This window comes from Salvelinus fontinalis, chromosome 4 (assembly GCF_029448725.1).
Source record: "Salvelinus fontinalis isolate EN_2023a chromosome 4, ASM2944872v1, whole genome shotgun sequence".
Taxonomy (NCBI): Eukaryota; Metazoa; Chordata; class Actinopteri; order Salmoniformes; family Salmonidae; genus Salvelinus; species Salvelinus fontinalis.
Window position 1 is genome coordinate 42,427,974 of NC_074668.1, and position 13,958 is coordinate 42,441,931.

General features: G+C 48.0%; 1 protein-coding gene across 2 annotated transcripts in view; it reads right to left on the minus strand.

The window, feature by feature from the left end:
* LOC129853816 (lipoxygenase homology domain-containing protein 1-like) overlaps nt 1-13,958 on the minus strand; it is a 42,950-nt gene that overhangs the window by 9,476 nt on the left and 19,516 nt on the right. For both annotated transcript variants that reach the window (XM_055920231.1, XM_055920230.1), the window contains 14 exons: nt 12,520-12,687; nt 12,299-12,443; nt 12,005-12,156; nt 10,851-10,984; nt 5,899-6,047; nt 5,622-5,726; nt 5,273-5,401; nt 4,990-5,154; nt 4,520-4,701; nt 2,692-2,808; nt 2,265-2,427; nt 2,010-2,164; nt 330-542; nt 52-169 (listed from right to left, as the gene is read on the minus strand). In XM_055920231.1, the coding sequence (XP_055776206.1) occupies nt 52-169; nt 330-542; nt 2,010-2,164; nt 2,265-2,427; nt 2,692-2,808; nt 4,520-4,701; nt 4,990-5,154; nt 5,273-5,401; nt 5,622-5,726; nt 5,899-6,047; nt 10,851-10,984; nt 12,005-12,156; nt 12,299-12,443; nt 12,520-12,687 (2,095 nt within the window). The remainder of the gene's footprint in view (nt 1-51; nt 170-329; nt 543-2,009; nt 2,165-2,264; nt 2,428-2,691; nt 2,809-4,519; nt 4,702-4,989; nt 5,155-5,272; nt 5,402-5,621; nt 5,727-5,898; nt 6,048-10,850; nt 10,985-12,004; nt 12,157-12,298; nt 12,444-12,519; nt 12,688-13,958) is intronic.

A 13,958-nucleotide genomic window follows, 5' to 3' on the forward strand; every position in this document is an offset into this window, starting at 1 on the left:
CATGCTCCCAGAGTTTAATGAAGCAACGTTGCAAACGATGTGCTCGCTTACCTGGACCCTCCTCTACGACCGCCTTCTTCTTCTTCTTCTTGTTTGCATTCCTGTCCAGCCCTATCTTGGCCTGGGTGCTCTTCTTGTTTGGATCAACGTTCCTCTCACCCTCATAATCCTGGGAAGTGCCAAAACAATCCACTAAAGAACATCACAATGATGCCAACAGTTATGATGAGACTAGAATAATGCCAGAAGCTCTGGGTATTGCTTTGGGGGGGGGGGGGGGCTTTACATTCCGCCTGGGAAAAAGTCTAATATAAACCCTGCTGCTGTACCTTGATGTAGAAGGTTCTCTCGATGCGTTTGTCCTCCTTCTTCTTGGAAAGCCAACGCTCACACAGGAACATATATACCTCCTCTGTTTCCATGTCCAACACCTCTACCTGGTCCAGGTACCAGTCCGCACCCATAAATTCGGAGTTGTCGTGGCGGATATGGATCTTAAACACCTGGCCAAGATCCACCGCCTCGATGGAGAACTTATCCACCTGGGAGAGAGAAGAAGAAAGGACCCCATGTAGTGAAGTCAAATTAACCGGTCTGCTCTTAGTGACTACGATGGACTGAGAGAGGCTTGAGGGAATTAGGGACCAGTCCTCCATTACATTAATTAGTTACCATTAATACACAGTGTTAGTATCCCATGGAACTACATGGTAAACTACACTGAACAAAAATATAAACGGAACATGCAACAATTTCTAAGATTTTACTGAGTTACAGTTCACATAATGAAATCAATTGATTTAAATACATGAATTAAGCCCTAATCTATGGATTTCACATGACTGGGAATAAAGATATGCATTTGTTGGTTGCAGATATCTTCAAAAAAAGGTAGGGGTGTGGATCAGAAAACCAGTCAGTATCTGGTGTGACCACCATTTGCTTTATGCAGCGAGACACATCTCTTTCGCATAGAGTTGATCAGGCTGTTGATAGTGGGCTTCGGAATGTTGTCCCCCTCCTCTTGAATGGCTGTGCGAAGTTGCTGGATATTGGTGGGAACTGGAACACACTGTCGTACACGGCGATCCAGAGCATCCCAAACATGCTCAATGGGTGAAATGTCTGGTGAGTATGCAGGCCATGGAAGAACTGGGACATTTTCAGCTTCCAGGAATTGTGTACATGATGTTTGCCATCTACCTGGTACAGTTGAAACCGGGATTCATCCGTGAAGAGCATACTTCTCCAGCGTGCCAGCGGCCATCAAAGGTGACCATTTGCCCACTGACATCGGTTATGATGCTGAACTGCAGTCAGGTCAAGCCTCTGGTGAGGACAACAAGCACACAGAGGAGCTTCCCTGAGACGGTTTCTGACAGTTTGTGCAAACCCCCAGTTTCATCAGCTGTCCGGGTGACTGGTCTCAGACGATCATGCAGGTGAAGAAGCCGGATGTGGAGGTCCTGGGCTGACGTGGTTACACGTGGTCTGCGGTTGTGAGGCCAGTTGGACGTACTGCCAAATTCTCTAAAACGACATTGGAGGCAGCTTATGGTAGAGAAATGAACATTAAATTATCTGGCAACAGCTCTGGTGGACGTTCCTGCAGTCAGCATGCCAATTGCACACTCCCCCAAAACTTGACACATCTGTTGCATTGTGTTGTGTGACAAAACTACACATTTCTGAGTGGCCTTTTATTGTCCCCAGCACAAGGTGCACCTGTGTAATGATCATACTGTTTAATCAGCTCCTTGATATGCCACACCTGTCAGGTGGATGGATTATCTTGGCCAAGGAGAAATGCTCACTAACAGGGATGTAATCAAATTTGTGCACAACATTTGAGATAAATAAGCTTTTTGTGCATTTGGAAAACTCTGGGATCTTTTATTTCTCATGAAACATGGGACCAACACTTTACATGTTGCGTTTATATTTTTGTTCGGTATATATGGTATCTTTGCAACTTAATGTAAAGTGTTACCAAACAATAACACACATACTGCCCCTCTTTCAAACTTGTTGCTGTTGCTCTCAGACTTGCTGAGTTTGCGTTCCCCCGTGTCTCCCAGGTCTCCGTAGATGGTGAGAAACACTTTGGCGTCGGTCCCTCCTCTGTACATGTCACCCGTTCTCACAGACACCTTATAGGTGTGAGCTGAAGAACATTAAAGGTAGTCATTAATGTAAATTCAATGTAACAGAACAGGAGGGAGGATATCTCTCATATGACCATGTATAGGCAGCTAGGGACCTACTTTCAAGGGCATCCTCCACCTCCATCTCTGTGTGTTTCAGTTTCCCTTCCTTCAGCAGTTTCTCTGTGATAATATCAGAGGGAACGAGCTCTCTCACCGTCTCCCCATCGTCATCTGACTTGGCCAACCAGCGCTCACACGGTAAGATGGTCGTCTCCGAACCCTGAGGGCAGCCATGTTGGAAGGGTTTTGATTAGTTTAAAGGATTATACTTTCATTATCTGATTGGACTGAATAGATGAACACAATGGGGTGAAGATTACTGTAGGTGACGCTATTGCCAAACCTCACTCTCCTGTCATCTCAGAGATGAGAAGCAGAGAGAGTGAATGGGACAAAATAAGACACAGCCCATTCATGAGTGAACGAGGACAGGGGAGAAGGAACGAGGACAGGGGAGAAGGAATGAGACACGGTTCTTCAGTACCTTTCCCTTCCTGAGTAGGCGTCTGATCTCCACTCTGTCAAGGTGCCAGCCGGGGTTGGTGCCCCTGTTGTCGTGGCCAATACGGATCTTCTCAATGACATCACCCACATCCTCCAACTACAGGCACATACAGTACCAGTCAAAAGTTTGGACACACCTACTCATTCCAGGATTTTTCTTTATTTTCACTATTTTCTACATTGTAGAATAATAGTGAAGACATCAAAACTATGAAATAACACATCTTGAATCATGCAGTAACCAAAATAGTGTTCAACAAATCAAAAGATATTTAATATCAAAGTAGCCACCCTTTGCACTGACGACAGCTTTGCACACGATTGGCATTCTCTCAACCCCCTACAAGAGGCAGTCACCTGGAATGCATTTCAATTAACAGGTGTGCCTTATTAAAAGTTAATTAGTGGAATTTCTTTCCTTCTTAATGCGTTTGAGCCAATCAGTGTTGTTGTGACAAGGTAGGGGTGGTATGCAGAAGATAGCCCTATTTGGTAAAAGACCAAGTCCATATTATGGCAAGAACAGCTCAAATAAGCAAAGAGAAACGACAGTCCATCATTACTTTAAAACTTTAAGGCCAGTCAATGTGGAAAATTTCAAGAACTTTGAAAGTTTCTTCAAGTCCAGCCGCAAAAAACATCAAGCGCTAACTGGCTCTCATGAGGACCGCCACAGGAAGACCCAGAGTTACCTCTGCTGCAGAGGATAAGTTCATTAGAGTTACCAGCCTCAGAAATTGCATCCCAAATAAATAATTCACAGAGTTCAAGTAAAAGACATCTCAACATCAACTGTTCAGAGAAAACTGAGTGAATCTGGCCTTCATAGTTGAACTGCTGTAAAGAAACCACTACTAAAGGACACCAATATTAATAAGAGACTTTCTTGGGCCAAGAAACATGAGACATGTCTGTCCTTTGGTCTGATGAGTCCAAATGTGAGATTTTTGGTTCCAACCGCCGTGTCTTTGTGAGAGGCAGAGAAGGTGAACGGATGATCTCCGCATGTGTTGTTCCGAACCGTGAAGCATGGAGGAGGATGTGTGATGATGTAGGGGTGCTTTGCTGGTGACACTGTCTGTGAATTATTTTAAATTCAAGGCACACTTAACCAGCATGGCTACCACAGCATTCTGCAGCAATACGCCATCACATCTGGTTTGCGCTCAATGGGACTATCATTTGTTTTTCAACAGGACAATGACCCAATACACCTCCAGGCTGTGTAAGGGCTATTTGACAAAGAAGTAGAGTGAAGGAGCGCTGCATCAGATGACCTGGCTTCCACAATCACCCGACCTCAACCCAATTGAGATGGTTTGGAATGAGTTGGACTGCAGAGTGAAGGAAAAGCAGCCAACAAGTGCTCAGCATATGTGGGAACTCCTTCAAGACTGTTGAAAAAGCATTCCAGGTGAAGCTGGTTGAGAGAATGCAAAGTGCACGCAAAGCTGCCATCAAGGCAAAGGGTGGCTACTTTCAAGAATCTAAAATCTAAAATATATTTTGATTTGTTTAACACTTTTTTTGTTACTACATGATTCCATATGTGTTATTTCATAGTTCTGATGTCTTCACTGTTATTCTACAATGTAGAAAATAGTAAAAATAAAGAAAAACCCTTGAATGAGTAGGTATGTCCAAACTTTTGACTAGTACTGTATATCAGATAGCACATTAGATTAAATGCCATCCACATTTACATTTCCTTGACATATACTGTATGTAAACACTTATTTTCTCAAATGTAAAAGTATATAATTTGTATGGTTTAAGACAGGAACAGTCATATACGCTCACACACACACCTCCACGATAAACATATCCTCAGCTCCTCTCTCGAAGAACAGCCTTCTCTCTCTCTTGTTGACACACAGGTGTTTCTGCTGGGTGCAGAGGCCCTTCCAGCCGTAAAGAACTATAAACACATCTGCATCTGTCCCAGCACCAAACACATCACTTGTGTACATCTTGATCTCATAGGGGACAACTGAAAAGCGAAATGAGATGGTTTGATGTCACTATGACAGATCAGTAGTCACCGACCCCAGTCCTAAAGTGTCACAGCTACAGAGCATACGGCTTATTCATCTCCTCAGTGGAACAGTGGATTAGTTGAATACTGTAGGTTATTTAGTGCTTGGCACTGGAACAACAGGGTGCACACCCAAGCAAACAATTCTTGACAGCAAAGTACATTGCAAGGATCCCTGGAAAGTGTTGTAAAAACATAGTATCATACTCCATACCTGTTTAAATGTTAAAGAGCATGACTTACATGGCACGTAGAGTTCAGTCTGGAGCTCGTTGGGGTACAGGTCTCTCACTATGGCACCGTCATCCTCTCCGTTATCTAGCCAACGGCCACATGGGAAACGGAGTCTCTGGCCCTGAGAGGGGGCGTCGATCTCCACCCAGTCCAGAAACCAACCAGGAGAGCCACCTTGGCACCAGACACAGACACAGTGGTCATGAGGTCAGGGGTTTCATAGGGATGTTTGTATTCTTTTCAACTTTGTTAATTGGTGGATATGAGTGGAAGGATGAACCCGTGGTCTCACCTGAGTTGTCATGGCCGATGCGTAGCTTTTCCAGCTCTCCCAGGTCCACAGCCTCCACAGTGAATTCATCCACCATGCCCTGCTCAAACTTGTTCTTATGGGTCTTACACGCCTTCAGGTTGATTATCCCTGGAATAGACACAGTCATGAGTTCAGGGATAGGAATATTAGTAGTTCACAAACATGTTTACATTTTGACCCATGTAATGCCTTTTTGAAAAAATGCATTTAAATTAGCTATAACCACCCGCCCAGCCCACCAAAAAAACGAAGATAAAAAATAATAATAATAACACTGGCCCACATTATAATGCCACTATAATGGAACTTGTACTGTATTTCATAGCACCTGTATCATCTTTTTCTCCATAAAGGATAGCAAAAACATTGGCATCCGTTCCAGCATGTTTCTTCTCTCCTGTCTTAATTTTCAGGGTTAGAGTTGTGGACATAGCTGTAGGAAAACAAGCAAACATAACAAGAGAGCGATCTGTTATTGACTGTTCATAATACTGTTATTAAAGTCATTATAGACACTAATAAATATGAATCATCAAAACAACTTTCATGTTAACCAATGAGGAGTTGTCAACAGCAAAAACACCCACACTGGTCGCGGCTCTTACCTTTCTGCTCAAGCCCCAGGGTGGCTGCACCTGTCCCCTCTTCATCATCGTCCCTCTTCATGAAGGCCTCATCCACGGGCACCAGCTCCCTGGCGATCTGTCCATCATCCTCATCCACCGCCAGCCAACGGTTACATGGGAAGTAGTACCTGTGTCAAGACAGATACTTAACATTACTTGCGTAACTCCAGTTCTATAATAATAGAGTGAGGTGTCTCTTATGGGAATTTGCTTGATAGCTAATTCACTACGGAAGAATCCAATCACACAACGTCTCTCACAGACAGAGGTCGAATGGCCAATGAGGGGAGCCCCTCTCTGATTATAAGTGGCCACGTGCCCGCCCTCTGGTCATTCTCACTCTCTTCCTTGCGAAGATCACTACACTCTCTAAGCTCTCCTCAGCACGACTTGATCCCTGTCTTGCTGTTTAACTGTTTGAATCTGCTCGGTTGTAGCTAGCGTCACATGGCTAGCTACTGAGACTTGTTTAGAGCACGCCGCAAGGCTTCGCTAACCCGACTAGCTAACCACCACTAACTCTTCCTATCTGCTCAGACAGTATAATTGTTAGCTTTTCTCTCTGGTTTAGTTCAACGTACGTTTACTCTTAGCCTTGACTAGACCGACCGACCCAGCTCCACAGCTGGACGGTCAAGACAGGCTCTTTGTTCGCCAAAGGACTATGCTGCACAACACTTTTCTTTGGCTAACATTGTGTTAACTAGCTAGGCTATTAACCACGAGGCGTACGCTAGCTAGCTTATGCTTTGCCCGAGTACACAACCTTTGTGTTCTTTCTCGTGGCAAGGGACCCGCAACCCCTTCACAGGGTGAACCGAGCAGGGCTCCTGCCCCAGCACCCGCACACCTGTGTCCATGTGGGGCCATGATAGTAGGTAAGGATACACACTCCTCGCGTATCGCCTGCTTGGGGGTGAACCTGAGTCCTGCGTGCATTGTAGGGAGTTGCCGAGAACCGGCCTCAAACGGAGACTGCACAGAGCAGGCCCTCCACAATACCCCTCACAGCGAGGCGGCCCCACAACCCAAATTCCATCACTTCTGGGCCGAGGTAATGGATGGATTCCCCGCAGACCTTCAGCTGCTGTTTGACGACCTAGCAGCTCGTTTTCGATGAGAAAGATGGCTACAACATTAGCTGTCTCTTCCCCGACAAGGAAGAAGGGGACGAGGAAGCCCAATCCCTAGGTTCAAGGCTCTCCAACGCCCTGAGCAGAGCATCTTCGCCAGATCAGAAAAAGAGGCGTATCGATGTCTACAGGCGGGAAGTGGCCAAGCTCAATATTGTAGTGCCTGTGCCTATGGGGGCAGCGACGCTAAAAGGGACTGTTTTGATGGGGAGAGACGAAGGTGACGTATGTAACCACGGTTATGTGCGCTATATGGATCACTCCAATATATTGGTATCATTCTGCAGCGGAGGGATGCATCCAAGTTGAGGATTTACAGATTTACTCCCGTGAAGACCTGTGTCACGGCTGGGGTCCGCCCCTATATATAGACCCCATGGCCGCGACACACGTTCTCTACATAATTTTTGAGGCGCCTCTAGCACCGTAGAGGATTTGAGTGATCCATATAGCTCACATAACCATGGTTACATACGTAACCTTTGTTATGTTTCACTATATTGGATGACTCCGATATATTGTTATATCTGTACCAGACTTAGTTGGTGGTAGAGGGACCTGGCTTAGTTGGTGGTAGAGGGACCTGGACCGGGACCGAGACGCAGGGGCCGTCAATGTGGAAAGGGGATCCCAGCACAGTCCCCAGGACTGCTGAACCAACCGCCGAGGGAGGTAACATATTTACCTGAAAGTACCTAGCAAAGGTGCAAGAGGAAACCCAGCTGGCCGCAGCACAGAAATCAGCGAGGGGCACTCTTCTCAGTAGAGCCCAGGACGCAGCCACACCTCGTGTTGAATGTGCCACCACAGATCCCAGCACTGGCCTGCCAGCCAAGCAGTATGCTGTCGTAATTGTGTCCACGATCCAGTGAGAGAGCCTCTGCTTTGATAGCCCAGCCCACAGGGCTCTCTCACAATAGTAGACAAAGAGCTGGTATGTTGTTCTCACTGACTGTGTCCGCTCCGCATAGGCAGCCAGTGCCCACACAGGGCACAGCATGCCGGAGGAAGGCCCAGACTCTCCCGCCACTGCCGAGGGGTCGCAAGCAGACAGGATAAAAGGGATGTTCACATGCATGTCTGACAGAACCTTCGGGAAGAATGAAGGGTTGGGTGGAGAGATATACTCCTCCCACCCTCTTCATGGAAGTAATCGCTACCAAGAAAGCATAACCTCAATACCAGTGCACCAAGAGCAGAACAACCGCCAGCGCAACTGGTATGCCGCAGTTGTAGCCTGTACCCTTGCTCGCTGCACGGTGTTCATTACGCCTTCCTGTAGTCCTAACATGGATCATTGGTGCCGTTCAGCGGCCAAGCACACAGACTGAGGCGGTGCGCTCTCGGATGCCACAGAGTTCCCCCGGACTGAAACAGCAGGTCAGGTCTCAGGAGCAGTTGCCAAGGTGTCAAAGACAACAGGGACAGAAGGCTAAACCAGGATCGTCTGGGCAAGTATGGGGCCACCAGCAGCAGACGATGCTCCGCCATCCTGGTCCTGTCCAGCACAGCCTGGATCAGGGGAAAGGGGAGAATGCCTAAAGCTCCAGCCCTGGCCAATCGTGAGCCAGAACATCCAAGCCCAGAGGCCCTGGTGGCTCCAACATGTCCAAACAGGTCCACCTGCGCCCTCCCGAACTTGTCCCACAGATGCTGCACCACCTGGGGATGTAGGCTCCAGCCCCAAGGTGGCGGGCCCTCCCTCAAGAGCATATCTGCTGACACATTCAGGATGCCAGGTACGTGCGAGACACTAGATGTCCCTGAGCCCAGAAAAGAAGCTCCAGTGCCATAAGATGGAGGTAGTGGGACCTCAGTCCACCCTGATGGTTGATGTAAGCCACCACTGTGGTGTTTTCCGATCTCACCAGGACATGTCTTTCCTTCAGATGTGGAAGGAAAGACGGCAGGGCCGGCAGTACACCTCGGAGCTCTAGTGTATTGATGTGCCTGTCGCTCCAAGGGGGTAGCCAACAGCCGCTGGCCGACCTGCCCTTGGTCACACCCCCCCAGCCAATCTGGGAGACGTGTGTGCTGACCAGCTCCCGGCTGCACATCCTCAGCATCTCCACCCCACCTGAGAGAAAGGAGCGACAGAACCACCTCAACAATGCCCTGAGGCACTGTGCGGTCACCCACAGCTGGCGGTGGCGCTTCGGGTGCAGCCGGTGGGAGTTGAACCACCGTTGAAGAGGCCGGAGATGGAGCAAGCGGTCAGGGCGGATACCACCCGCCCCTGGCGAAAGTGGTTGAGCTAAGATAAGATAGCCTGAATCCTTCTGTTGGGCAGGCGCGCTCTCATGAGGACTGAGTCCAGTTCCATGCCAATGAAGGCTACATTCTGGGTGGGCATCAGACAACTCATGTCGTTTACAGTAATGCCTAGACCGACCGATGTGGGTCAGGAGCATGTCTCTCTCTGACAGGACCTTAGTCCTGGTCGGAGCACAAATCAGCCAATCGTCCAGGTAATTTAGGATCATCAAATCCTCGGGTCGTGAGAGGTGCCAGGACAGCGTCCATGCACTTTGTGAAAGTGTGGGGTGCCAAGGAGAGGCCGAAGGGAAGAACCATGAATACGTAAGCCGTCCCTTCGAAAGCGAATCGGAGGTACTGCCAATGAGCTGGGTGAACAGGAACATGGAATTACGCAACCCTCAGGTGCAGGATCACAAACCACCGGTCCCTGGACGGCCTGCAACACGCGGGCTGGGGACAGCACGTAGAACCTCAGTACCTTCTTCAAGTACCCATCGAGGTTGCGGATGTCCAGAATTGCTCGCAACCCTCCGTCTCTTTCTGGGACCGCAAAATAAGTGGAGTAGGACCCACCTAGCCATTCTGATGTCTCGATCATGTGGATGACACCCTTGTCCAGGAGTGAGGAGATCTCCAGCCGCAGGGTTTTCTTCTTCAAGGGGTAGGCCACCGTGGTGACACGAAGGCCCCTGAAGGACGGGAGCCGGCACCGGAATTGGAGTCGGTACCCCTAGGGTATTGTGGACAACACCCAAGGGGACTCCACACCCTCCTCCCACTTTGCCCTTTGAGGCCGGGCGAAGCAGCCGAGGCCGGGAAGGGGTGTGTCAGGGGTCTTGTCCCTATGGTGGTGACGGTTGACAGGTTGTTGCTCCACCGCACGCTGTGCCCCTCCCTGCTGTTGTCCCTCAGCGTGAGGCGATGGGGCAGGAGAAAGGACCCCACTGTTGTTCGGGTGCAGGTGGGTGGCGCAGGCAACATCCCTCTGGAGCAGGGAAAGCAGGCGAGACACTACATCCCTTCCCGGAGGCGCTCCTCTGTGTCCTCCTGCAGCCAAGGCAACAGAGTCTGCAGGTAGGCCTGCAGCAGCATGGCCGGGTTGGTAAGGGGGCCAAGAGAACAGAGGGACCCATATGTGGCTTTCAAGTCTGCATCAAAGACTCTGGGAGGTTGCGGCTCCAGTAGCGGGATCCACCCTATAATCTCTCCTGGCAGCTATCATGGTGTCCATGGTCGGGTACTGATTGGATTCTTCTGTATTGAATTAGCTATCGAGCAAATTCCCATAGTGAGACGCCAAACTATTATTTGAAAGAGAACCATATTCAGTCACACACTTTGTTGTTGCACACAGATACACTTTATGTTCAACCATGAGAGTGAGTATTCTATCATATCTAGGATAGTGATAAGATAATTTGTGAGTGTAGCTACAATATGGAATGAACGAGAGGAAGTGACTCCTGTGTGGGTAAATATCAATAGTTTAAAGTAGCCTCCTCTCCTCAGACTGTTAGGATGCACCCAAAAGTGACTTACGTGGTGTCATCCTTGGTGTCCACTATCTCCACGCGATCCAGGTACCAAGAGGAGTAAGACGCTGCGTTGTCCTGACGAATGCGTAGCTTCCTCAGGGGGCCCAGCTCAATGGCTGTTATGGTGAACACATCCTCCTGTATGACGACAGCAACATTGACAGAGATACTTTTGGGGATACTTTACTCTTACAACAGATTTTGTTTTGCTACCTAGAACCATAAAGGGTTCTCCAGCTGTCCTTGTACTGTTTTAGTAAGAAGGGGTTCGTAACATGTATTCACCAGATGATTAGAGGTGCCAAAACAGCTTGAATAAAAGTCTGTCATCTTCCATAAAAAGAGTCTCAAAACCATCTCATATTTCACGCATAGCACACTATCTACTCATTCGGTAAATAAGGTCTTATAAAAGTGTGTCACTGATTCATGACAAGAGGTCCCTCTCTAGGCTGATGCAATAAATAAAACTCATTGTTTGTGGACGTGTACTTCTCCTTGCTCCAAAGAGCCAAAACTTAAGCTCAATAATTCACTAGTTCACATTTAGTGATTAGTAAACATATACCTACGCTACTTTGAATAAGAGGATGCACGCTATCAGGTTTGTCAATGTAGCGACAGACAGGGTGACAGGTTCAGTGACTTTGGCGACTGCTTCCAGCTCCTCTTAGTCACAGATGGCCTAATGGACCTAATGTAATCCTAGAGAAACACTCAGAGCAACAGTCTGCATGGAAGCTCATATTGCTGAATATGTGTTTTGTGTCTAGTGAGGGTCTGATTATTGATTTCCCAAGGGATATGTAAAGCTAATGAGGGCATTGTGGGCATTCCAGGTACAAGAGCACTTGCCTGGGTGACAGTTCATTAAAGCAACATTGTAGCATTGCAGAACGCACACAAAGTCAGGTACCCAAGCTACAAGAATACCTGGAATCATGCAGAAGTAGGCCAAAGTCCGGTCTCCCCATACCAACTACAGTATATACTTTGTAGACCAGTGTTTGCTAAGTAAAGCACCGCTTAACTTCAATGGACACGTTGTTTTCCTGTAAGCCCAATTGTTTTCCTGTAAGAACAATTGGTTTCCTGTAAGACTAACTGGTTTCCTGTAAGTGTTTATTTTCTCCCCATGTAGTGTGACTCCTCTCTCACCTGCCCTGCCTCAAATTTGTTGAGGTTGCCTGACTTCCGGAGGAGGCGCTCCCCTGTGTCCCCGTTCTCCCCATAAATATTGATGTAGACATTGGCGTCAGTCCCAGCCCCCAGCATGTCCCCGGTGAAGACGCACACTTCATAGGTGTTCTCTGTCAGACAATACAAAGGATTGGTAAGTCAGATTTAGTTTGATCCATAAGTTAATGTGTTTGTTTGTGACTCTATTATTTGTCTACTTGCTGCAAAACAACAAAAAATACATCCTCTTCTCTCCTCTCCCTGGTCCAGTACCTTCCAGCTCGTCTGTATCCTCAGGAAGCAGTTCCACCACCAGCTCCCCATCCTCCTCCCCCCGGCTCAGCCAGCGGGAGCAGGGGAACACATACGTCTGCACTATCTCCTGCATCACCTGCTCTGTCTCCTCCTCCTCCGCCTCCTGAGAATAGAATAGAGCGTTATTGAGAAAGTCTGATATTACAAAGTACAGGAAACTGAAAAAAGATTTGATTGACCTTCTTTTTCTTCTTCTTCTTCTTGTCATCCTTTTTCTTCGCCTTGGTCACCATGCCCATGATTAGGTGTTTGACGAATACCTTCTCTAGGAACCAGCCGGAGCCGATCCCCGCATCGTCATGGCCGATACGCACCTTGAAGATCTTTCCTACGTCGCTGGCTTCTATCTACAGCACAGTTGTCAGGACAGAAGCCAGACTTCGTTACACTGTGGCCTCTCAGAATGTAACCTCTCGGTATCCACCCTCTACCAATATGGCTAGACCTTTATAGCAAAAAAAGACTTGCCATGTAACTGCAGGGTTGCTTATCCCGCACACTCTCAGAAAAAAAGGTTAAGATTTGTTCTTAAAGGGGTACAAACTCTTGTCACTGAGGTGGTACCCTGTAAGTTACTTAATTTGTACCTATAGTTATAAACTCAGCAAAAAAAGAAATGTCCTCTCACTGTCAACTGCGTTTATTTTCAGCAAACTTAACATGTGTAAATATTTGTATGAACATAACAAGATTCAACAACTGAGACATAAACTGAACAAGTTCCACAGACATGTGACTAACAGAAATGGAATCATGTGTCCCTGAACAAAGGGGGGGGGGTCAAAATCAAAGAGTAACAGTCAGTATCTGGTGTGGCCACCAGCTGCATTAAGTACTGCAGTGTATCTCCTCCTCATGGACTGCACCAGATTTGCCAGTTCTTGCTGTGAGATGTTACCCCACTCTTCCACCAAAGCACCTGCAAGTTCCCAGACATTTCTGGAGGGAACGGCCCTAACCCTCACCCTCTGATCCAACAGGTCCCAGACGTGCTCAATGGGATTGAGATCCGGGCTCTGGCCATGGCAGAACACTGACATTCCTGTCTTGCAAGAAATCACGCACAGAACGAGCAGTATGGCTGGTGGCATTGTCATGCTGGAGGGTCATGTCAGGATGAGCCTGCAGGAAGAGTAACACATGAGGGAGGAGGATGTTTTCCTTGTAACGCACAGCGTTGAGATTGCCTGCAATTACAACAAGCTCAGTCCGATGATGCTGACCCACCGCCCCAGACCATGACGAACCCTCCACCTCCAAATTGATCCCACTTCAGAGAACAGGCCTCGGTGTAATGCTCATTCCTTTGACAATAAATGCGAATCTGACCATCACCCCTGGTGAGACAAAACCACGACTCGTCAGTGAAGAGCACTTTTTGCCAGTCCTGTCTGGTCCAGCGACGGTGGGTTTGTGCCCATAGGTGACGTTGTTGCCGGTGATGTCTGGTGAGGACCTGCCTTACAACAGGCCTACAAGCCCTCAGTCCAGCCTCTCTCAGCCAATTGCGGACAGTCTGAGCACTGATGGAGGGATTGTACGTTCCTGGTGTAACTCGGGCAGTTGTTGTTGCCATCCTGTACCTGTCCTGTAGGTGTGATGTTTGGATGTACCCATC